Below are 23,973 nucleotides of genomic sequence, written 5' to 3' on the forward strand. Positions count from 1 at the left end.
TGCTCAGTTTTCTTCACAGTCCAACTCTCACATCCATACATGACCACAGGAAAAACCATAGCCTTGACTAGACGGACCTTTGTTGGCAAAGTGATGTCTCTGCTTTTCAATATGCATCTAGATTGGTCATAACTTTTCTGCCAAGGACCAAGCGTCTTTTAATTTCATGGCTGCAGTCACCATCTGCAGTGATTTTGGAGCCCCCAAAAATGAAGTCTGACACTGTTTCCCCATCTATTTCCCATGAAGTGATGGGACCAGATGCCATGATCTTCGTTTTCTGAATGTTGAGCTTTAAGCCAACTTTTTCACTCTCCTTCTTTCACTTTCATCAAGAGGCTTTTTAGTTCCTCTTCACTTTCTGCCATAAGGGTGGTGTCATCTGCATATCTGAGGTTATTGATATTTTTCCTGGCAATCTTGATTCCAGCTTGTGCTTCCCGTATAAAGGCTGTGGCAGAAGCACTCTCCGTGCTCCTGTCTTCTGCGTCCTGACCACCCCAGTGTCTTCCATGTGGCCCTGAGTGGCAGGCGGTGACTCCTGTCCTAGGACCTGTGACTACACCAACTTTGTCTGTCTGAGCCTCTCCCATGTATCCTCTTGCAGCTGCACCTGACTCTCTCATAAAGAATACAAAACAGCCTTCTTCCTACCATCTTTCTCAGTTACTATTTTAAACGTAGTTGGGGGCTGAAGTAGTAACCCCAAGCTAGATACTACCCAAATTCCTCAGCAGTATAATAATAAAGAAATAAACTGTGGTGTATTTACACAATGGGATACTATCCTGCAATTAAAATGAACTACAACTATACACACACACAACACAGGGCTGAACAAACCCAGACACAAAATCCATGGCTTGTATAATTCCATGTAGACAAAGTACAAAAATGGAAAAAACGAATCTATGCTCTTTTAAGTCAAAAAAGTTGTTATCCTTTTGAGAGGGATAGGGCTATGACTGGAAGAGGCCTGGAGGCCTTCTGTGGGGCTGATAACGTTCTGTTTCTTAATACAGAAGCAACGTTCATTTTGTGAAAAACGTGTATGCTTTGAAATGTGCACCTTTCTCTATGTATACTATACTCTAAAAACCCACAAAATGTGTATATTCATACAACAGAATATTATTCAGTCTTAAAAAGAAATTCTGACACACACTGTGACACACACAGAGTTACACTACAACACTGACCTGCCTGGAGGACATGACACTGAGTGACGTTAGCCAGTCGCAAAGGGACACTCTGATTTGACACATACAGAGGTTCCTGGAAGAGTCAAATTCAGAGACAGAAACCTGTGTGGCAGGCAGGTGACAAGAGGGGAGGCAGGGAGTTGCTGCTTAATGGGTATGGAGCTTCAGTTTTACAAAACGAAAAGGTTTCTGAAGACTAGTTGCACAAGAGTGTGAATGTACTTACCACTAGTGAGCAACCCATTTAAAAATAATTAAGATGATAAACTTTGTTACAGTTTAACTACAATTTACTATCTTGAGTTAGCAACAGACTACTTTTTGCTGGGAAAGTAGATATCAAGCCTATCAGAACTATAAAAAGTTAAAAGCAAACAACTCTTAGGTGATGGCCCATTTGGGACCCTGTAAAGTATAAGCACTTCAGAGCACGGACGTACAGACAATTGTATCAACTGACCAGAACCAGGCGACACAGCCTGCAGAAGGGAGGTCACATGTCACGCACACCAGAAAGATGAATCTAGATAGTTAACAACTTTGATATAAAAAGAAGTATTAAGGTCTGATGAGATACTGGTTTATTCAACAAGGCAATCTTTCCTTTATTTCAAGATAAGAATGAGAACAGGAGGGAAAACCTACTTCCTATATTTGTATTTCAAAACTATTTGGTGTTAGAATGCTGGAAGTACTGGATAAAAACATCTTATTTGTATCTGTTAATGGTTAAGTTTCAATGCTAGAGTCTCAATAAATAAGGTCCAAATAAAGGGTTAAAATCAAATGAGAAATTATTAAGTACTTATTTAACCTACCTATTTGCTCCCCTAAGATCAGGCACTGTTTCGGTACTGGAGCTCCAAACACCATTCCCCGGAGTTTATCCATTGGAGGAGCTTTATTCTGAAGGCCCCCAAACTTCCCATTACTTCGAATGCGATCTCCATCTCTGGTCAGCAGTGTAGGACAGTGTGTAATTTTAACAACCTATTGTAAGTAACAGGATATAATTAGTGAGTCTATAAAATTTAACTCAACTGCTCTAAGAAAGGAGAAATCATTTAAGGATTCTGAGATAAGAAATGACAATGATTATGGTACTATTTTTGCAAAATTAATTAGCTAGTGATGTGTAAGATGACTGGGGGGAAAACCAGAGACAGAGAGATGAATTAGACTGCCTCATAAGCGTTACCTATACTAGAACAGAGAAAAGACAGAAAAAGTGAAATTGAGATTGATGGCTTGATTGATAAGAGGAAGGAAGAGAGATGGACAAGCCAGAGACTTGTGTGCTTCTAGAAACCCAAAGCAGTATCCAGGCTGTATCACTTAGTTTAGTTTCCTTCTGTTAGACCTAAGTTTTCCAGATGCCCAAAGGGTAGCAAAAAGAGTACTGTATTAGACTTAAGAAAATACAAACCGAAGAGCAAAGGGATGAATCTTCAGAGGATTTCAGCTGTACAAAGAAAAAGAGCCAGTTATCTGAGAGCTGGGGAAACTAGAATTATGTAGTAAAACCTAAGACATGGAAAGGGAAGTAGAAAGTGTTAGTCAAGAATTAAAATTTTCAGAGAAGCTAGGGAATAAAAGAGAAACACTTAGATTTAGTATTTCATGATCTTCAGGAATATGCTTTCAAAAAAAAAGTCTAGGAGATATATACAAAAAATGTTCAAATTCACTGGTAATCAGAAGTGAAACTGAAATAACTTGGAGCTCAAATGAGAATTTTCACTACTTAAAATGTTAAAATACACACACAACACACACACCCAGGCAGAATGTTGGAGAAAGGGTCTCTTGTATTAACATTAATCTGCTTTGGGACAGCCCATCTCAGAGGAAACATGACAAGTGCTAAAAAGATTAACAATCTGCATGACCTAAAAATTCCACTTCTAAGAATATGCCAGAAAAAATCATCACAGATGTGAACAACGTAGACTGAAACATCCTTTTAATAATGAAAAGTATGAATTTTGCACATTCAATAAGTTACATAAAGTATGGCACATCCACGCAATGAAACAGGATGCATACATCAAAAAATGACTGAAAAGAAGACAATTTAGCAACATGTAGAAGCACCTAATTCAATCTAACACAGTAGATCAAGCAGTTTCTGAATTATAAAAGATTAAATACAATTCAATTTTCAAAATGAAAAGCAATAGGACATGTAACAGAAAATTATGACTAATATTTATTCTTTTGACATAATTCCAAGGTAACTGACAGATGCTTTCCCAAATTAGATACTTCCTATAAAATTTAAATAAAATGGAATGTCTACTTGAAGAAAATCTGTGGTGAATTCTTTGGTGAAATGAATCTTTTAGTAAAATAAAGTATCACATCTTACTTTCTTAGTTTTGGCTTGGATTTGTATGCTTTCTACAAGTGAACATTAAAAATACAGACTAAAAAAAATACAGACTGAATTCACATATTATTACCATATTATTATCATCCAATAATCATATATATAGTAAATCAAATAACTGTTATTTTAAATCAGATTCAGGCAATGATTTTACAGATTTAGTACCATCTTAAATAATAAACACACTCAAATTTCTTGTCTCCTCTTGTTAATGCACTGACAGTATGAGTTATAGGCCTGTGGTTAAAGGGACAGTCTTCCAATTCTCAAATGGCACAGAACAAAGGGGAAATGACAAGCTGCTATTTAACGGGTACAATTTCAGTTTTACAAAAAGAAGACTTCTGGAAATTGGCTGAACAACAATGTGAACGTAATTAACACTAGTGAAACTGTACACTTAAAAATGATTTAGACGCTAAATTTTGTTACATGTATTTTACTGTAATTTACCATTAAAAAAAAACAACTTAAGCTCTCACTAGGCCTCTGCTGCAAGGCCACTGCCACTGACCTGGAAAAGATCAAGACAGCATTTGCAAATTCAGTGAGTAAACAGAGCTACAGTTCTGGGCAGTACTTGCAACTGCTGGAAGGATTTAGCAAGGAATGGAATCAACAAAGGTTGAATCAGTATAAATGGCATGAAGAATTTACGAAGAGAAAACAATAAAAAGACTACTGAAACCTAATGATCTGACCAAGAGATGTCATAAAAGCCATTTCTTAGAAGAGTTTGAAAACAATATTTGGTAAGTGGAGTGATTTCATTAACTTTGGAAGCAAAGACATCACTATGAGGAACTATGCTGGAACTGTAAGGAACAAATGCTGTCCCTGCTTTTGTCACATATAGTCTATTACTTTTTTGAAGCTATGCATTGATGTTTTTCATCAGTTCTTCAAAGTTTTCAGCCATTAGTTCTTCAGGTATTACCTATGATCCTTTTATCCTCCTCTCTTTGGCACTCTGATTAAACATTTTAAAAAAAGATTTTTTAACTTTATCCTTAGTGATTCTCTATTACATTCCTTCTCTCTGGGCTGCAGTCTGGATAATTTTTCTGACCTATCTTTCAACTGACTAAATTTTCTATTAAGCTGTTAAGTCTGCCCAGTATTTAACTTTTATTATACTTTTTATTTTTAGATGCTCTTTTTGATTTTTTTCAAATCTACCTGCTCTTATATTCAACACTTTTTCGTAAAATATATTATGAAATGTATTTAAAATGTTTAATATTTTTATTAATATTTGTTAAATATTACTAAACGTGTTTATAACATTTATATAGTTTAAATGTTTTAAAATATTTGCTCTTGTGTTCAATATAAAAATTACTTCAGTTTTAAGATAAAGGTGAATAATTTCAGAGAGAATTTTGTTTGCTCTGATGACATATCTAAGGACACTACAAGTCCAGCATTAGATGAAATCAAATGTTTACCTTTAAGTATTACCTTGAAGACCATTCAAGTATTATGAATGCAGGTTGCAAACATACATGACAACCAATTTGTTAATGCATTCTCTAGGAAAATAGTTGTTTATTTTCTACTTAGTGCTAAAGTTCAAGAAAGGCAGTTTTGTTTCAGTCCAGAAATGCCTGGAGTTGAGATGGAGGAGGAAGCTCATTTCTTTTGTTCAGTCTTATGCCAAGGGTTAGCCCTCTTGGGGATTCTAATTTACCGGGAAAGAGGTTCTTCGAGCAGATTCCACATTCTGGTATGTCTTATCCTCTGAGCCTTCCAAGGGAGAGACAACTGATGCTCAAGTTCCATTAGTTTGACAAATATTCTCAAAGAAAAATTAGGTTTCAGTGTTACGTTCATCTCTCTGGGTTCTCACCTTCACTTAGAATTCTTACATTCTTGCCAGTTCTTACAGTAAGATATCTTAATGATATATAGCTAGAATCAGCCTTTTGAAATGGCCTATTAGTTCACCTCTGCTAGCACTTTCTTTGGCTATCTGAGTTGTCTAGTCCATTTCTGTATAACCCTCAAAGCCTAGCACTGTGCTAGTGATATGCTAGAACCAGCATTTACTGGGTCAGGAGAACCAGGTCCTCCTGAACGCCTCAGTCAGTAACCACACAGAGGCTGCTGGAAGTCAGCCAGGATATGAGTATTCACACTGCGGGGGCTGGCAAAAGCTACAAATCAGGGTCCCACCACTCTACTCAACAGAGCTGGTTATTCAGTAATTAACAGCACCTCACTGTGTCTCATACATTGTACATGTCCGAATAACAGACTGAACTATTGACAGAATCTACCAATTATTACTCAACTTGCTAATTCATCCTCACTAGTAAGCTACTCACCTTCTCCTAATAGATCATATATTGTTATAACTTCTAATGGGTATGATTTCTGACTTATAATTCAGGACATATAAACATGGTAATCACCATCGGAATATAGCAACTTCCTCATCCACAGCCATTTTCTGATACAGTATATTAGAGCCATTTTTAAGTTCATAAGGAACCATTCATGAAGACGCCAAATAGTTTTCCCCAATTAGCTCTTTAATTTTCAGTAATCTCACTAATTTAGCTCTCCTAAACTGAAGACACACTTACTATTTCTTCTAACTGGGCGCATAGAAAATCTGTTCTGAGTAGTTCTAGTTTTGCCATGAATTAGTACTATGACTTGATACAGAACCACTATTTGTTTTGTACTTAAGGTTTCTCATCTAGATTATTAGACTATATGATTTTAAGATATCCATGATTTTATAATACACTATTTAAGAGTACTAGATCATATTTTAAACTGACTTCTGTTTTCTCTTCAGTAACTACTCTCACTCATTTTCAGCTATAATATTTTGCAAGCCTATAATGTTTATATACATGTTTATCACCTGCTATTTCCAAGTCCCTAACACCATATTTATTAAATTTAGTACTTCTTCTATATCAACAAATTCAAGACCTTTGGATTTCAGATCCAAATAGATCATTCCTTTACTGAAATTTTATTCATTTCTTATTTTCTTATTTTATTCAGTCCTGACAACAGCCCTCTGAAAGGCCCTTCTTCACAATAGATTGCCTTTCTTTCCTCATGAAGAAAAACTTAAAAGTAATATAGAAAGGTTAATCTTTCTTAATAAATACAACAGTATACAATATATTCTCCCATCTTGTTTAAACTACATAAACTTATTTTCTAAAGGGCTTAATTTTGTACATTACCATTTTGCAGCTTTTCAACAAAACAATGTATTTTGCAAGTCTTCCTCATTAGGACACATCAATCTGCTTTAAATCTTTTTAATAGATACATACTATTCTACTGTATAAATTACCATAATGGAGTGGTGCAATCCTAACTGATGGCCTTTACCTGCTTTCAAAATTTCCTGATAAAAATTCTTAAACATTCCAGTGAATATTTTTGTGAGAGTATGCCTGTAAGATAAATTATCTTAATATATGATGATATAAAGAAGGTAGCATCTACTTTGCCTCTCCCATGGAAAGGAAAGAGTCTATTCCAAACTCCCTATTCCCCCATTTGGATCTAGGCTGGCCAGATTCTGACCAACCAAATGTACTTCCCGACACTGGGACTTAAGAGACTGTAACTTCTGTCTTCACCACTGTAATTTTCCTTCTTAGGACCCAGATGCCACTGATAAAATCCCCAGCAGCCACAAGGAGTGGCTTGTGTGGAGAGATCTAAGTCTGCCAGCCTATAACCCTTGCCGTTTGCCCAGCCAGTAGTCAGTTATGAATGAGCCAGTATGAATGGGAGATAAACTAAGTAGGAATTAATTCATTTTCAGAAATAATTTCAAATATTTCTAATCAAGAATTTGCTGAGTTGGACAGTTTTTCCTTCCCAGACTGTTTGGCCAAAAAAATGCTGTTGAAAAAGAAACGGAGAGCCTCCGGGCTAAGATCAAACCCAGTGCACAGTCAGTATAATGTAGCCTTGGAATCCAAGTCAATGAAGGATGCCTGGGGGCAGGAGGAGAAGGGGACAACAGAGGATGAGATGGCTGGATGGCATCACCAACTCGATGGACGTGAGTTTGAGTGAACTCCGGGAGTTGGTGATGGACAGGGAGGCCTGGCGTGCTACAATTCATGCGGTCACAAAGAGTTGGACACAACTGAGCGACTGAGCTGAACTGAACTGAAGGATGCCCCTACGTTAAGACCTCAGAAAGATTTAAGGCACTGTTTTCCAGATGCTTTTAGCGAGAAAAAGGTTTCTAAAAACCTTAATGGCGTTACCTCACACACCCATGAGGGGGGCTGAGAACAATGGTGCAGGTGACAGCCCCAGAGGTGGCTCTGGCCAGCTACAGCTAAATCACAGTGGCAAGCATCATCAGCTGCCAGCTGTGTGAGGGAGGCGCTTGGAGCTTTCACCATCCCAGTGCAAGTAGCCAACACCACTTAGAGAAACCCAGCAAGGAATGAGAACTAACATGCTGCTACTGCTTAAAGCCACTAACTTTTGAAGTGTTTGTTATGTAGCAATCGATAAACATTTATATTGCTAAATGCTCTGCAAAGTTATTATCAGATGCATTGTATCCCTTAGAATCCCTGTGTTAATGTCCTAACCCCCCCAGTTCTTCAAAAATGTGACGTGAATTGAAGACTGGGTCTTAACAATCAAATTAAAATGAGGTCATAACAGTGGGCTCTAATCCAATGAGTAGTGTCCTTAAATAAAGGGGAAATTTGGGTACATAAGCATAGATGCACACAGATGCAGGGAGAATGACCATCTGCCAACCAAGGAGAAAGGCATGGAACAGACTCCTTCCCTTATAACCCCTGGAAAGAACTGGCCCTTCTCACACCTTGCATTTGGATTTCAAGCCAGCAGAACTGTGAGACAGCACATTTCTACTGTTTAAGCCACCCAGTCTGTGGTACTTTGTTACAGCCCTAACAACCAATAAACAAGGGCTGCCTCAAATTGTGTTTCCAACGACATTATCTGAGATAACTCTTTTTCAATACCACCATTAATAGACATTGATGTGGAAACTCAGACAATTTCACAGCCTGCAAACATTTCATTTTAATTTGCATCTTGGCAAATTCATTCATATATTTTGCTCAGATTCATGCTGCTTATCAATTTATAGGATTTAAATTGGTGTTGCTGTCATTTGCACATGTATCTCAAAATAAAATTCTTTATAGATCTCTAACATTAAATTTTAAAACACACAGTAAAATTTGAGCTACAAATTAAAAAAGAATTCAAGTACATACCTCTTTTCTGTAATGATTGGCAGCATCCAAATTATCCAAAATAATAGTGTCTCCTAACAGCATACCAAATACTAAAAATTTCAACAAACAAAATGTTAAAATTATGGTATCTTTTTTGGTCATATTAAAATATTAACACAGTCTTCTGCTGGTAAGCATGCTGTTGTGTACCCAGAAGCTGAAATACAATGACTGCACATGAAACATTTGGAAAAAAAATATATAACATATTAAAAAAAAAATTTAACATATAGTATTAAAAAGTTTTCTTAGAAATAATGCTAACATAGGAATTTTATTCAATACTTTCTTCTAACAGGAAAAATAAGAGAAGTAAATATTAATACAACTATCGTTTATAAACTAAATAAGAACATAATTTTCCATAATCAGTAATTTAAGTATCTGAATCACAAGCATAACATATGTATAAAAAATGTCACAACTTTCTTACCTGTTTCACAGTGTTCTACGTTATCAGGAAAAGTCAACAAGTCTCGGGCAAAGACGGGGTCTCCAATGGGTTTAAAATACAATTTTCCATTTCGGTAATGAGGTAGAGGTCTAAATTTAAAAAAGATTTTAAACAAAATATGTAATTTATTATCAAAAAATACATATATGATGAAAAACATATGAATATACTGATTATCTCTGTGATCACAACTCCCTATGCACAGGTAATACTCCTAAATGCTTAACTGTTACGCCTTTGGAAATGAAAACAATATTTACCATTAAAAAAATATCTGCTTAGTTTTATCTGTCCTCAATTAGTTTGTAAAACTGATATAAACTAAGCTTTGTTTAGTTCTGACAAGGAAAGAAGAGATGCAGCCTCTCAAGCTGGCCCTAACCTAGAATGCCAATGATATGACTGTCTCATGCAGACAGTGGCCCTAGAATGGCTGAGGGCACGGGCAAGGCCAAGGCTGAGAACGTGGAAAAGCAGCTGCCCAGTACTCTGGCCACCTGTCCTCTGACACAGTGTACAGAATGAGCAATTGAAATCCAGGGATAACAATGAGATTCAAGAGATGGGGGCTGACTGGGGTGTCAGGGCTTCTCTGCCCACATAGGGTAGCTTTCCCCAAATTGTGCAGGTAGGAGTAGAGGGGGGAGTGGCTTTAAGAGCTAGTCAACTCAATCCCAGTAGGAGGCACAAGACCAGGAAGTAAGGATAACTAGTTTTTAGAGCAAGCATTAGCCTTAAATACCAAATTCATATTTTCCCTAAATAAAGGATTCTTCATTTGATCCTCAGGGATAATGAAAAAAAAAAAAAGATAGAAGACCTCCTGAAGGGAAAATTACTTTCAGAAAAATTATTACTCTTTTCAACACAGTTACAATGATTTGATAGGACATCCCATGTTATTTAAAATGGGTACTGACTGGGAGCAGAGTGGGAGATTTTAGAAGCAGAAAGATTTGAGTTCAAATTCCAGCTGTTTGCTTGATTTATGTTTAGATTACAAAGTGAAATAAAATGTTAGTTTAATGACACAGTAAGCTCTTAATTTATAGTTTCTATTCTCCTTCAAATCCCATTCCTACTCAGCTGTAGGCCTTGCAAAACTCTGTTTAGGAATCTGAGAAAATTTTTGGTCAATATTCTGTTATATATTTTAATTTTTTTTTTTCTTTGCTATCACCATTTTGCTTGAGTCTTTTAAGGCAGATTTTTAAAAATAGTCAAAACTAGAGTACACATAAAATACTTAAATGGCTAACTGGTTTGCATGGTTATTCCGAAAAACTTATTTTGAAAAGTATACGGGAAAACAATTCGAGAAAACAGATTTATATTAAAACACAGATGTAACATCCTAACTAGATGGTCTCTTATATTTCAATTTTGCTAATGGCAGTTCCAATAGAGACCTTCTCTACCTAAATGATGGCTGTTTATTTTTATAGGACTTACAATAGGACAAAAGACATTGATCTATACTCTTACTCCAAATAAAGGAGTTAAATAGTCTGTTAATGATAATGACATCTCACCATCCTTCCTGTTTGTTGTATGTTTGTATGTGTATCTGTTATATAAACAAATAACATTTAACTGGCAAATTAAACCTGGCCAGCATATGTGATGAAATATACTGTAACACTGATCTTAATGAAGATCATATTTGTGAGGAAGACAAAAAATAATGTAGATAATGTGAGTCACTTCTCTGTTTTAAGTACCTTTGAGAGAAATTTTAAAAATCTATGATTTGATAAAAAATAGAACAGGTATTTTTTTTTTAATCACTACTTGCATTTTTTTCTAACCTTTTCCAATCTGGAAGAGTCTTTTTATAAATAGAATCGAGGGGCAACACCTGCTGACGACCTTGGGTTTCATCATAAATTCGACGTGCAGCATCAGTGGTCAGGGTGACCACACAGTCCATGTCACTTGCCAGATGCCAAGAGATAACCATTGCAGCTCTATCATCTTCAATCTGTGCCAGGTGTGCAATCTAGAAGCCATTTAAAAAAATCAAGTAAAAAACTTCTAAATATATTAAATATTTTAAAAGTCAACATCTAAACAGCAAAAACACTTTATTTTGGGAAACATTCATATGAATTAACAAAAAATTCTCGAACTGTAGAGGCTTACTGGCTTAAATATTTTAAATAGTCTCTTATGCTATTTAATTTCAAAAAACCATTTTACAGATTAAACTACAGTAAATTTTGCCAATAACCAAATAAAAATATTTGGCATATTATCAGTTAGGTGATGTACCTTTTTTTTCACATTCATTTCTCTACTAGTGGGTATGTCAATTGTTAAAGCATAAAATACACTTAAACCTAAATATAGTTATACCCTTCTAAGTTGATCATTTATGCCAATGATTTTTTAGAAAATAAATCTAAATATCATAAATAAGAATAATTTCTTCCGTTTTTATAAATTCTGTAGGGCTCAGAATTAATAGTCACTCCCCTATTTACAAAAACAGATGACCACCAAACAACTGTATGGAGGTTATGTGTGAAGGGTACGGAGGTTATATATGGAGGGTACGGAGGTTAGGGCCCCGACCCTTTGATCAACTGGAAATCTGTATGTAACTTCACAGTGGGTCATCCATACCTAGCTTTACATCCAAGGATTTAACCATTAGGTAGTACTGTAGTCAGTATTTAGTTTAAAAAAAAAAAAAAGTCTGTGTCTAAGTGGACCCTCACAGTTCAAACCTTTGCTACTGAAGGGTCAAGTGTACAACCATCCATCTGTATCCACAGGGAACTGGTTCCAGGAATCCCCTTAGATACTAAAATCTGTGGATTCTTAAATCATTTATATAAAATGTCACAGTATTTGCATATAACATTAAGTATATTTTAAACCATTTCTAGATTACTTATAATACCTGATACAATGCAAATGCTATGTAAACAGTTGCCAGCATGTGCATGTGACAAACTCAAGTTTTGCTTTCTGGAACTTTCTAGAATTTCCCCCCTCAAATATTTCTCCTCTGCAGTTGACTGAATTCGAGGAATTAGAACCTGTGGATGCAGAGGACCCACTGGATTTTAGTCACAAGCTTGTTCAAAGTTTTCTTGCTCAAAGTCCAACATTGCTCAAAGCCTTACTCAAAGGCTTAATTTTTGTGGCTGATTTCAAAAGTCATTTATTACACTGGTATGGTCACATTTACCCTTTATTCTTACCTGATCTGGTAGCAAACACCTGCCCTAACAATGAGAATGTTGTGTCACTGTTAAAAACATCACAGTGTCCACCCTGTAGAGCAACTCCCCCCTATCTGCAGTTTCTCCTTCTCCATTTTCAGTTACCCAATCAATAGCAGTCTGAAAACAATAAATGAAAATTTCAGAAGTAAACAGTTGATAGGTTTTAACTGCACACCGTCTCAGCAGTGTGATGAAATTCCACTCCATCCTGCCTGGGATCCCCAACCACTGATACCATCATGGCTCCAAGACCCAGGATCACCCAAAGCCTACAGAAAACAAGACAATAAAATGTACTGCCTCGTAAATGGTTGAAGCACAAACCTTTCCCAAAACATCTCCACTGCCTTTAGTATAATTTGGAAGAGTACATGATCTTCTGGGTTTTTTCTTTAGTTCTTCCTGTTCTGATAGCTTTCTTTTCAAAAGTGCTTCAATGTGTGGCACCTGTAATTTATAGAATAATTAAATGCAAGGCCAATTACAATGACTCTTGTACAAGGTAGAGAAAACAGCAGAGAAAATTCAACAATTTGGACAACTCAAGTACAAAGTTACTACATTTCTTTTCTTTTGAGAATATGATCATAGAAATGTAAAGCATCAACCTCACTAATTCTTTTTTTCTTAGTTAAGAATTATATGACCTATAATAAGACTTATGAGTTATACACATAAAGAATATAAGCTCTAAAAAAAACTATTGTCTTTTGTCACTTACTCTCATTTTCTTTGCCACTGATTATTACTTAGGACACTTCAGTGCAAGTTCTCAACTTGGTGTATTATTAATATAACTTACTAGTATTACTAGATCAGCAACACAAACTGCAATTTCTCTGAAAAGAGCACTCCATTATTGTTAGTCTATTTCAATGTCCAGTAAGTGACTGGATTATAATTCCCATATGGCTTAGGACCCCAAAACAATAGTGTCAACATTCCTAATAAAATATGAATGATTAAAAACAAATTATAGGCTAGAATTAAAAAAAAAAAACCTTTCACATACACCTGGAAATTGTACCTGCTGTGTTGTAGAAATGTCAATATTGTGTTTTTTCAGTTCATTTCGCAACTGGGCCTCTTTTAATTTTGCTTCTTCAACTTGGCCTAAAATTAAAAATAAAAACTATCAATTTGTGATAGCTCTTATAATAGTTTTTGGAAAATGTTTTCAATCTCTTGTTTTTTTCCTTTTAATGATTGATGCTAAAATGAAAAATGATAACTATTATAGAAATCTTAAATAAATTAAAAATCTAAAATTAATGTTCACATCTAATATACAAAAAGAAAACACAAAATGAATGCAACTGGAGGTATTATAAACTGCAAACTACAAGTAATCTTGGATAAGTTATTTAATTCTAATCCACATGAATATATGCATAATTATATACATAATTACATAAGGATATTCTAAGAAAATAAGACTTTTTAAAGAACAATTTTTAGTACTACAAATTATGTATTATTTCATTACTTAGTTCACATTATCCTCTAAATATCCCTGACATGTGAAAAAATTTGACAAATGGAAAGCAATGATAGTGCACAACTCAGCAAACACCCTAACAGTACAGACATTATTAAAAACTTGTAGCAAATATGCCATGTATTTATTAAAAAATAAATTAGCTATTTCTCTGCTGCAGATGTTTGTAAATTAAACTACACACAGTCAAACTAAAACTTAAATTACACATCACTTTTTCAGTTAAACTGTCATCTAGTATCTTTTGCCAAATGCTAAAGCTAAATATAAACCTTATTATTATGTCAAAACCCTTACATTTATATAGATTCAGATTCCTAATAAAAATTGCAAAATGTTGTAGGTAAGCAAGCTATATGTTTATTTACAGACAAGAACACTTCACCTTAAGACTGAATGATGAGTCATATGAACCACTGCTGCTACCCTTCTGCTGCGTCCTGCAGTTCACTCCTAAGTCCAAGGGAAGCAGACAATGTTTGAGTCCCATGGACTCAACCTTCTATCTCACTGTTACCCAAAGCGTCATTTTCTAGCACTTCTGAACACAAAATGACTTACACTTCATCTCATCAAGAAGCTGTTTGCTGGTATCAAATAAAGTTCTGTACACTGTAATAGACTTGGATAATTGGTCCTTTTCTTTTGTAAGCGCTGCCATTTGTTGCTGCTTCTTAACATCTAAGAAAAACATTCAGATAATTTATTTCAATTTTTAAAATGTGACTTTTCCAAAATGTCATCACAAGATTAGATAACTAGTAAGCACCATTTAATGGAAAGCAAAACAGTTATTCAAAGTACCACAAACTCAAGAGTTTATCCTCTAGTTTCCTAGAAACTTACCATTGTAAAACATAAATGGTAGGATATATGATTCTAACGTTCTTGATAAAGCTGGCAGCCGAGGCTCAAACACAATAAAATACTCAGTACTATCCCTTCCAGGACTATTTTCTGCTAGCACTAGACTCTGTATAAAGAGAAGAGCAGTAAGGAAAAACCAGTTTTGAAAACGTATTTGTAAATACACAAATGTTATATATCTCATTATACTCTGTTTTCAAGTAACTGGTAAATTTAAAAGGCAAAACTGACTGACCTGTGAGGTTCATTAAGCATTCACTCAAACATCAGCAGCACCATCCAAGACATAAAACTCTTTGGTATTGGTTTGAAAGCCAAATTATCTTATCAATAAATAGCTTATGCAAAAATTATATACTATAGAAAACTACGAGAAAAAGTATCTTCCAGACCAGAAATAACAATGGCTTCTTATATCTTGACCAGAAATGGCTTGATTTCTATCTTTAAGTTGAAGCAGTGTGAAACAACTGATGGTGCGAAAGTTATAAAAATAATCACAAAGAAATACACAAAGCCCAGCGCTGAGTTTAAGTTACGCTGTTACCATGGAAGCAGACCCATCAGTCCCAGGTGACCAAACAAGAGGTCCTGAAAAGCTCTAAAGATTTGGGCTTTTTAATGTATTTTTCTTCATTAATGCAAACACACAAAAACTCCTGATATATTTTATAGCATATGGCTAGTAAATAATGCAATACAAATATCTATATCCTAAATAATCTTTTCGGTCTTACATGGAAACAATGGGTACTAGCTGTTTTGTTTTTTTAGACCATAGTAATCAAGTTCAGAGAAATAAAATTTTTAAAAATCTAAATCAACAGAACACCACAGAACAATCCACGAAATAATAAAATAAGTCTATCATTAAACCAATGCCCAATCCCACTTGGTTTCTGAAAGCCGTTTTCAATGTACGTATATGAATATAAACACAAAAATAAAACTTCTTACACTTAAAATATGACAAACTTTACTGTAGCAATTTGCTTTCAGCACTAATTTTGATTTTAATTTGATTGCAAACAATTCAAGTAAATGTTTAGTTACCAATATTTTACATTTATGCAAAGTATAGATATAATATTCTTTCACTGGGTGATGAACATTTTAGTAAAAAATTTTAGCTAGTACTTATAATACAGCAAAGAAAGAACCTTTATATACCTCTTGGTGTGTTCTCTAGATTAGCCAAAGAAATATAATGACTTGTTAAAAGTTTAATAGGTAGTATCAAATTTCTCTTGAAAATGACTACATCAAATTATCCTCTCATCATTAGTGTGTAATATCCAGTTCCCCTGATGCTTGGCTAACATTTATCATCAATTTTTTTTTAATAAAAAAAAAATGTATTAAAAACAACCAGTCATTACTGTTTTAACTAGCATTTCCCAGATTACTACTGAAGTCATGCTTCTTGTTCATTAGTTATCTATAGCTTCTCTTCCACTAACTGCCTGTTTATATTCGTTATCATTTATTTTTCTACTAAATTGTCTTTTTTCTTATTGATTTGCAGGAAGTTCTTCAGAATATTTTTAAAATATGTTCAATATACTGTACTAATACATTATTATACAAAAACATTATTAATCTTCTATTTATGTAATTAAATATAAAATCTTATCCTTGATGTCTTATTTAAGGAGGCCTTTTCTATCTCAAAGTTTTACAGTTTGTAATGTGTTCAGTTTACCAAAATCCATGGAATAACAGAATTGAAGAGAACTGAAGAGTCCAAAACTGGATTCATATACAAATGGCAACTTGAAATGCAAGCAATGGACAAATACACAGCAGAGTAAAATGTAGATCAAGAAGGCAAATGATAAAGAATTTGAATAACACAATTAACAAACATGAATAATTATAAATTTAGATTAAAGCTTTAAAGAAAGCAGTATACATTCTTTTCTAACAAACGGGAACATTTACAAATGACTATGTTCTAGACCCAGTGTCTCTTAAATGTCCCTAATGACAAGAACCACCTGCACAGATCAGATCCGATTCCACAGCCCTGCCCCAGACCTACCAAATTAATACATGGTCAGGAGCCAAGTAGGACCTGAGAGATTTCTGCTTCTTCAACATGATACTAGGAACCTCTAGTGGAAATTCACATGCATGACACGAAGCTGACAGAACATGTAGCTGTGGGAGAATAGTTTATGTCACCGTCCCAACCTCAGAAATGCGTACAGCAGGGTAACCAAATGCCTGTAACTGTGGCCAAGGAAACAGGACAGTGGTAACCTGGATACAGGCAGTGGGCACCTGTGTTCTTCCAATGCAAATCGACTCTGCATGTTCAAAATGTCTTCCCTGCCCTTCTGTTTTTAAACTTGTGGTTTCATTACCCAATCTTTGTTAGAGTGTAAGAAAATTTCACTTTATCCTCAACCATGATAAAAATAAAAGAACAAGGGTAAATATAAGTAGCAACTGACACTTGCCCTCAATGTCAAGGAATGAAAAGCAGCAGCATGGATGCAGCTGACTGGAAAATCCTACTACCTGAAGAGAACCTTGGCCCAGTACTGCCAAGTCTTTCGAATTCTCCAAATAAACCAGGAATCTAGAGATGTTCAGCTTGTTCGTTGGTCTGGCAAAGACCATTACGGCATTACAGAAAAAGATCTCTTTCTGAAAATTCATGAATTTTTAAAGTGTTGAAAACTAATTAAAATGGAAATGCTGTGATGGTCAGTCTTTGCCAGACCAACCAAGAAGTCGAACTGTAGACCAGGTGCAAGATGGCAGATTCCCCAATTGTTAGCCTAATATCGTTAAAACAATGTGAAGAAAGCTGATGCAAACACTGCTGATAAAACTCTGCAAAGAAAAGTAGATTTCACTTTAGGATTGATCAAATAAATTATAACCATCAACACAACAATGTAGATTTATTCTCGAGATAAAGATATATGTATGAATGTCAGAGTTGGACCATAAAGAAAGCTGAGGCCAAAGAATTGATGCTTTTAAACTGTAGTGTTGGAGAAGACTCTTGAGAGTCTCCTTAGACTGCAAGGAGATTAAACCAGTCAAGTGCAAAGGAAATCAGTCCTGAATAGTCACTGGAAGGACTGATGATGAAGCTCTAAGACTTTGGTCACCTGATGTGAAGAACTGACTCACTGTAAAAGACCCTGATGCTGGGAAAGATTGAAGGCAGGAGAAGGGGATGACAGGATTGGATGGCATCACCGACTTAATGAACATGAGTCTGAAAAAGCTCCGGGAGTTGGTGATGGACAGGGAAGCTTGGCACACTGCAGTCCATGGGGTCACAGTCAGACACAAGTGAGCGACTGAACTGAACTGACAGATATATAGCAAGGATGTGCGAAATGAGAAAAGATTTCATTAAAGTAGAGTTCTATTATATTAATGAAACTTTACACCCTCCTCCATGTCTATATAAATCACATTCATAGGACATCCATGCAGTGTTAGTGTATATACAGAAAAGTGTGGAAGATTATACACTGAATTGCTAATCGTCAGTATCTCTGAATGGTGACAGTGCAGTGATTATTTTTTTATGTTCTCTCACTGGGTATGCTTTATATAAGCAAGCTATTTCCATTTTGGAAAAAAAAAAGAATGACAAAGATAAGCTAGTTTTACTAAACTTTTCTAGATATGTGTACATTTTACCTGGGCTATGTTTGATTCTATTTCTATCCACAGGATGCTGGCTTTTCAATGAAACATGATTATACTGTCAGTGAAGTTAAAACAATCCAGTCACAGAAAACAGTCATCCACAGGGAAAAAGAAAAATAGGGTCTTTTTAACAGTAACAATGATAGTGGGTTCAATGTATAATAGCTCAGAACAAAAATCAAAATATCTGACTTTCCAATTTAATGCTATAATTAGAATATCATCATAGCTATACACACAAAATAACAAGTATAATAATATTGTGGTTTAAACTATTAAATACCAAAACCTTATCTACTAGAAGACAAAAATATTACCGTGATTTCAGCTGAACCTTTCACAAAGGGAAATTCAAGTGTTCTAATTTTCCCATTAAACAGAGGTATGTCATCTTCCTCATTAGAACCTTTGATGGTAGCCATTACAGTGCCAACCAAATCAACTCCAGTATGATTGTTGTAGTCATCCTTAAACAATGAAAAGTTTCAGAAAACTAATTAAAAGAAGCAGAAAAAAGATCAAACACAGAGAAGGACATGGGAAAATCAGAAATATGATCTATTTATAAAGCTCCAAATATTAAATCACCCTGATCCTTCTTACTCCAAATATAGAATTCAGATCTCAGAGTAAGAGCTCTACAGGCAGGAAATAATCCCAGAAACCATAAAAGAACCAAAAGTTTTCACCTAATACAATGACTCCCAACTTTATTAAAAGGACTCACATTTTAAAAAGTGTTATGTACCTTTAGCATCTACTTAAGATCAAGGGAAAACCAGTTTAAGAACCAGTTAAGTTTCATGGTCTAAAAACAAGAAAACACACTGAAGGCGTTAACAACCCTATTTGCCAAGTTTTTAAAAAAATGAAGTCCCACTAGTGTTATTTTACATGTTGTTGTTAATATTCTTAGCAGCCCTATTTTTGCTTACCCTCTGGGTAACCAGAAAGTTTTAAAGAGCTCATTATGATCAGTCATGATGGCAAATCTCTTCAAATTACATACTTAATTACTTCCTGCCCCTCACTGAAATGGACACTGAAGAACTGACTTACTTAACACATTCATAATGCTTACATGAAATAGTGGATTAAAGATATACATTAGTAAAGGCGGGCAGATTTCTGCGTTTTCTAATCACTTCTACTTAGTATATCTGGATTTATTTTATGTATAACTGAATTCATTCTCTATTTGTATTTAAGTGTAAAGATACTGATAAGCCTTTCATTAACTTGCATAAATTTTTCCTATAAACTTAAACAGAATAATTCAGATAGGATTCTATAGTAACTATCTCGCACCTTGAAACTAGGAATAATGTTTGTTACCCTTGGTAATTTGGAAGTAAATAAACATTACCGTGATATGAAGATACAAATCTTTGACCAGGGTCCTACTGGCAACTGAGCGAACATTTGAAACAGCTGGTGTAGCTGGCTGAATTTCAGGAACTAACTTCACAGGTTGATTAGGTAGAACATCCACTATAATCTAAGAAAAGGAGCATTCTAATTAACAACACATTAATGGTTTAGTATTTAACGATGAAGAAACAGAGCATATCCTAAATGAAATGAAATACTACCTTCCAAAACATATTTCCATTAAATTCTTAAAACCAATCAACTTTTTAAAACTGAAAATAAAAGGTGTAACATTAATTTTTGAATGTTAACCATTTAAAAACAAATTTAGAAACACTTAACAATACATGTAATTGTTAAAAAAAAATCAGTGCACTAACAATAATGAATGGAGATGATGTATGTTAAAACTACCTTAAAACTTCATTATCTAGAATCCTGAAATGTTATTAATTGAAACATTTTCACATACAACTGATAGAAGCAACCCTGACCATGATATAGATTAATTACTAATCAAGTCCTCAATATAAACAGGGATAAAAAAGTAACTTCAGTATCAGGTCAAGTTTAATCAACATAATTTAAGTATATATTATTCTAAAATTCCTGAAGATGGCATTTATACCTTCCATCCAATAATCAAACCACTTTTAAACAAAACACTTCAAACACTTCATTCCTCAACCAAGTAAGAAAATGTGAAGGTAACTAAAGCTAACTGCCATGCATAAAAAGAGTAAACAAACCTGCTCACTGTTAAGAATATTTGTTTTATCCATCGTAAAACCAAACTGGATACAGTATGTCCCCACCTTGTTAGGAACTGCTTTATCCCTAAGAAGAATGAGATAAGATCACTGGTAACTTTTAAATAAAAGGGAAAGAAATTCAAAGCATTAACATTTCTTTTCCTTCCATGAAAACTAAATGAGTAAGAGAGTTACTTTACTACATTCAACTTCATTCATCAAATACTTCCTGCAATATGAAGCTTAATATCAGGCCCTCTTACCTAGACATTCTATCACAAAACATCTAGAACAAAAACTCTGGATGTGGTAAAAATTGAATATAAAGTTGATAAAGTAGTAAACACAATAAACGCTGAATTACGTATCAAATGAATTTAGCTTCATTTCCACACAAATTTCCATCTCAGTTTTATATTTCAAGTTTATAAACTATCCAACTGATCTTATACTGCTTTGTTTTCCATTTATATGTTCTAAATAAATAACTATGTAATTATACATCTATATATATAAAAGATATTTATTGTAACTAAATTACCAATAAGAAACTTAGTAAGAGGTAGACTTGCCAAACTATTTTGGCCACAAACACAATGAACACATAAATGATGGAGCAGCCAAATAAATAAAATTTAGGAGTAAAACAACTATATACCTGTATCTATCTATCCATATATATATATATATATTAAGAAAAGGAAAAACAACACCTACTGCCTCAACAAATGATGAAACCATGATTACAAATGAACAGCCTGATAACGATACTTACCCAAAATAAAGACCCTAAAGCAAACATCATAATTATGAGTGAAATGCTGAAATGCCCCTTTTGGACTGGGAATGATTTTAGAATAATCACTCTCATCGTATCCATTCAACATTCTACTCTAAGTCCTAGCCAGTGAGGTACAGCAAGGAAAAGAAATAAAACAACTAAGGATTAGAAAGCAATAAACCTATCATTATTCACAGAGATGAGTGTATAAGTACCTAAAACTTCATTTTTGTCACTGGTCTGTAATAAGATAACAAAACTCAAAACAGTTAGATATATATATAGTAATCTGACACTGCCTTGATAAGTGCACACTGAAAGGACTCCATTCCAGTGTGATTACATTATTAGATTCAAATGCGTAATTTTCAATAACAAAAACCCCAGAAGGCAAATAAATAGTAAAGTATGGGGAAAATAAGTCAATCAAAACTGTCCCTGAAAAACATCAGGAGGCTGATATACTAGACAAGGACTTTAAAACAACTGTTATAAAGATTCTCAAAGAATTAAAAGATGTGAAAAAAGTCAAGAAAGTAATGTATAGAAAAAGACAAAAATATCAATTAAAGAGAAAACTTAAACCAAAAGCAAGTTCTGCAGCTGAAATGTACAATAACTGAAGTGAAAATCTCACTACAAGTATTCAAAGGCAGATTCAAGTATGTAGAAATCAATGAACTTGAAGATAAGACAGTGGAAATTATACAGTCTGAGGAACAGAAAGAACAAAGATAGAAGGAAAGTGAACAGAGTGTAAGGGACCTGAGATACATCAAGTGGACCAACACACACTGTGGGAATTCAAAGAGAAAAAAGGGAAAAGGATGGCAGGGACAATTTTTGAAAAATGGCTGGAAATTTCCCTAGTTTGATGAAAGACATTAATATAAATATCCCAGATGCTCAAGGAATTCCAAGTAAGATAAAACTCAAAGAGACCAACAGCAAGACACACTAACACAAACTTTCACAGGAAAAAGAAAAAGAATATTAGCAGCACCAAGAGGAAAGCAAATCATTACATACACAGCATCCTCAACAAGGTAATTTCTTATCACTAAGTTTGGAAGTCAGAAGGCAGTAGGCCAATGTTCTCAAAGTGTTAAAACAAACTGTCAACCAAGAATGTTACTTCCAGCAAAACTGTCCCTCAAAAATGAGGGAGAAATTAAAACATTCTCAGAAAGGAATTCCCTGGTTGGCCAGTGGTTAGGACTCAAGTGATTCCACTGCAGGGAGGTGGGGCACCAGGGTGGGGTTCGGGGGGCAGGGTTTGATCCCAGGTTGTGGAACTAAGATCCTGCATGCCATGCAGCATGGCAAAATTCTCATATAAACAAAAGCTAAGAGAGTTCATTACCACTACACCTGGCCAAGAAGAAATGGTCAAGGTAAAATGAAATAATAATAGATAGTAACTTGAAGCTATGTGGAAAAATAGGGATCTCAACAAAGTTAAACACACAGGTAATTGTGAATGCTGGTATTATTGTGAACAATTTGTACCTTTTGTTTTCTATTTGGCTTAATAAACTAATACATTTAATGAAATAAAGCAATTATTAGTTCAAAAGGCAAAAAGACATTTCTAATAAATGAAACCTTAGACACCATGTATCCAAAACCATTTACAGATTTCAAAGTACAGAAGAAAGAAGCAACACTTAAAGTCACATAGTTAAATAAAAAAACTAGTTCAGTTTTTTTATTTTGTAAGATCTTAAGTTTAGAATTATAGAAATCTCCTATATAATAAAATATTATAAATGCTCTGACAACAGAATTCTTCTGATGTTTTTGATAGTTCTGAAAGCAAATATATCTATCACAACAATCTTTCCCCAAATCATTTTGCAAACTTTGTAGACAAAATATTTTCTATTTGATCATAAATTATTTCTCTTTAGCTAAACAGGCACATGTTGCCAATGCTGATTAAACTCTGTAACAAAATATGCATTAAAATATAAAATGATTTGAGAAATACCTGAAGTAGAAGCAGCCATCTTCTTTGTCATTATCCTTTATTTTATTACAATTAAATATTTCTGCCTAGAAGGAAAAGTGGCAAAGGAAGAGAGAGAAATCACAAACATTTAGCATAGTATATTTAGGACAGAAACTTACTTTACCTTTACCAAGGGTGAATCCAGATCACATGTAGATTGATAAATACACACAAACACATGTCTACATATATGTATCTTTATCATGCGTGTGTGACACAAAAGTGAGATTAGTCACAGTGCAAAGATATACCATTAATTATTAAAGGACATATAACAGATCTTAATGGTGGTGACATAATTTTAAGGTAACAGCAGATTGGTGGGACTGATGGTATAAATTAAGGAAGCTAGTCTCCTAAACAGATGACTAAACTGAAACATAAATCCTAAAAGGCATTATCAAATGAGGACCCCTGATATAGTTTGGTTTATTGTCCACTGTGCGGTCTGTTTCAGTTTG

The 23,973-nt window shown here is 34.5% G+C and overlaps 1 protein-coding gene across 1 annotated transcript in view; it reads right to left on the reverse strand.

Annotated features, from left to right (window-relative positions):
* SMCHD1 (structural maintenance of chromosomes flexible hinge domain containing 1) overlaps nucleotides 1-23,973 on the reverse strand; it is a gene marked incomplete at its 5' end in the record, with an annotated part of 126,878 nt that overhangs the window by 17,005 nt on the left and 85,900 nt on the right. The window contains 12 exons of the mRNA XM_010832731.1: nucleotides 2,021-2,192; nucleotides 8,847-8,917; nucleotides 9,301-9,410; nucleotides 11,130-11,320; nucleotides 12,879-13,001; nucleotides 13,582-13,667; nucleotides 14,614-14,733; nucleotides 14,899-15,025; nucleotides 18,915-19,064; nucleotides 19,964-20,095; nucleotides 20,718-20,805; nucleotides 23,492-23,556. Coding sequence (XP_010831033.1) covers nucleotides 2,021-2,192; nucleotides 8,847-8,917; nucleotides 9,301-9,410; nucleotides 11,130-11,320; nucleotides 12,879-13,001; nucleotides 13,582-13,667; nucleotides 14,614-14,733; nucleotides 14,899-15,025; nucleotides 18,915-19,064; nucleotides 19,964-20,095; nucleotides 20,718-20,805; nucleotides 23,492-23,556 — 1,435 coding nt within the window. The remainder of the gene's footprint in view (nucleotides 1-2,020; nucleotides 2,193-8,846; nucleotides 8,918-9,300; nucleotides 9,411-11,129; nucleotides 11,321-12,878; nucleotides 13,002-13,581; nucleotides 13,668-14,613; nucleotides 14,734-14,898; nucleotides 15,026-18,914; nucleotides 19,065-19,963; nucleotides 20,096-20,717; nucleotides 20,806-23,491; nucleotides 23,557-23,973) is intronic.

Source organism: Bison bison, unplaced genomic scaffold (genome assembly GCF_000754665.1).
Source record: "Bison bison bison isolate TAMUID 2011002044 unplaced genomic scaffold, Bison_UMD1.0 scf7180017862158, whole genome shotgun sequence".
NCBI classification, from domain to species: Eukaryota; Metazoa; Chordata; class Mammalia; order Artiodactyla; family Bovidae; genus Bison; species Bison bison.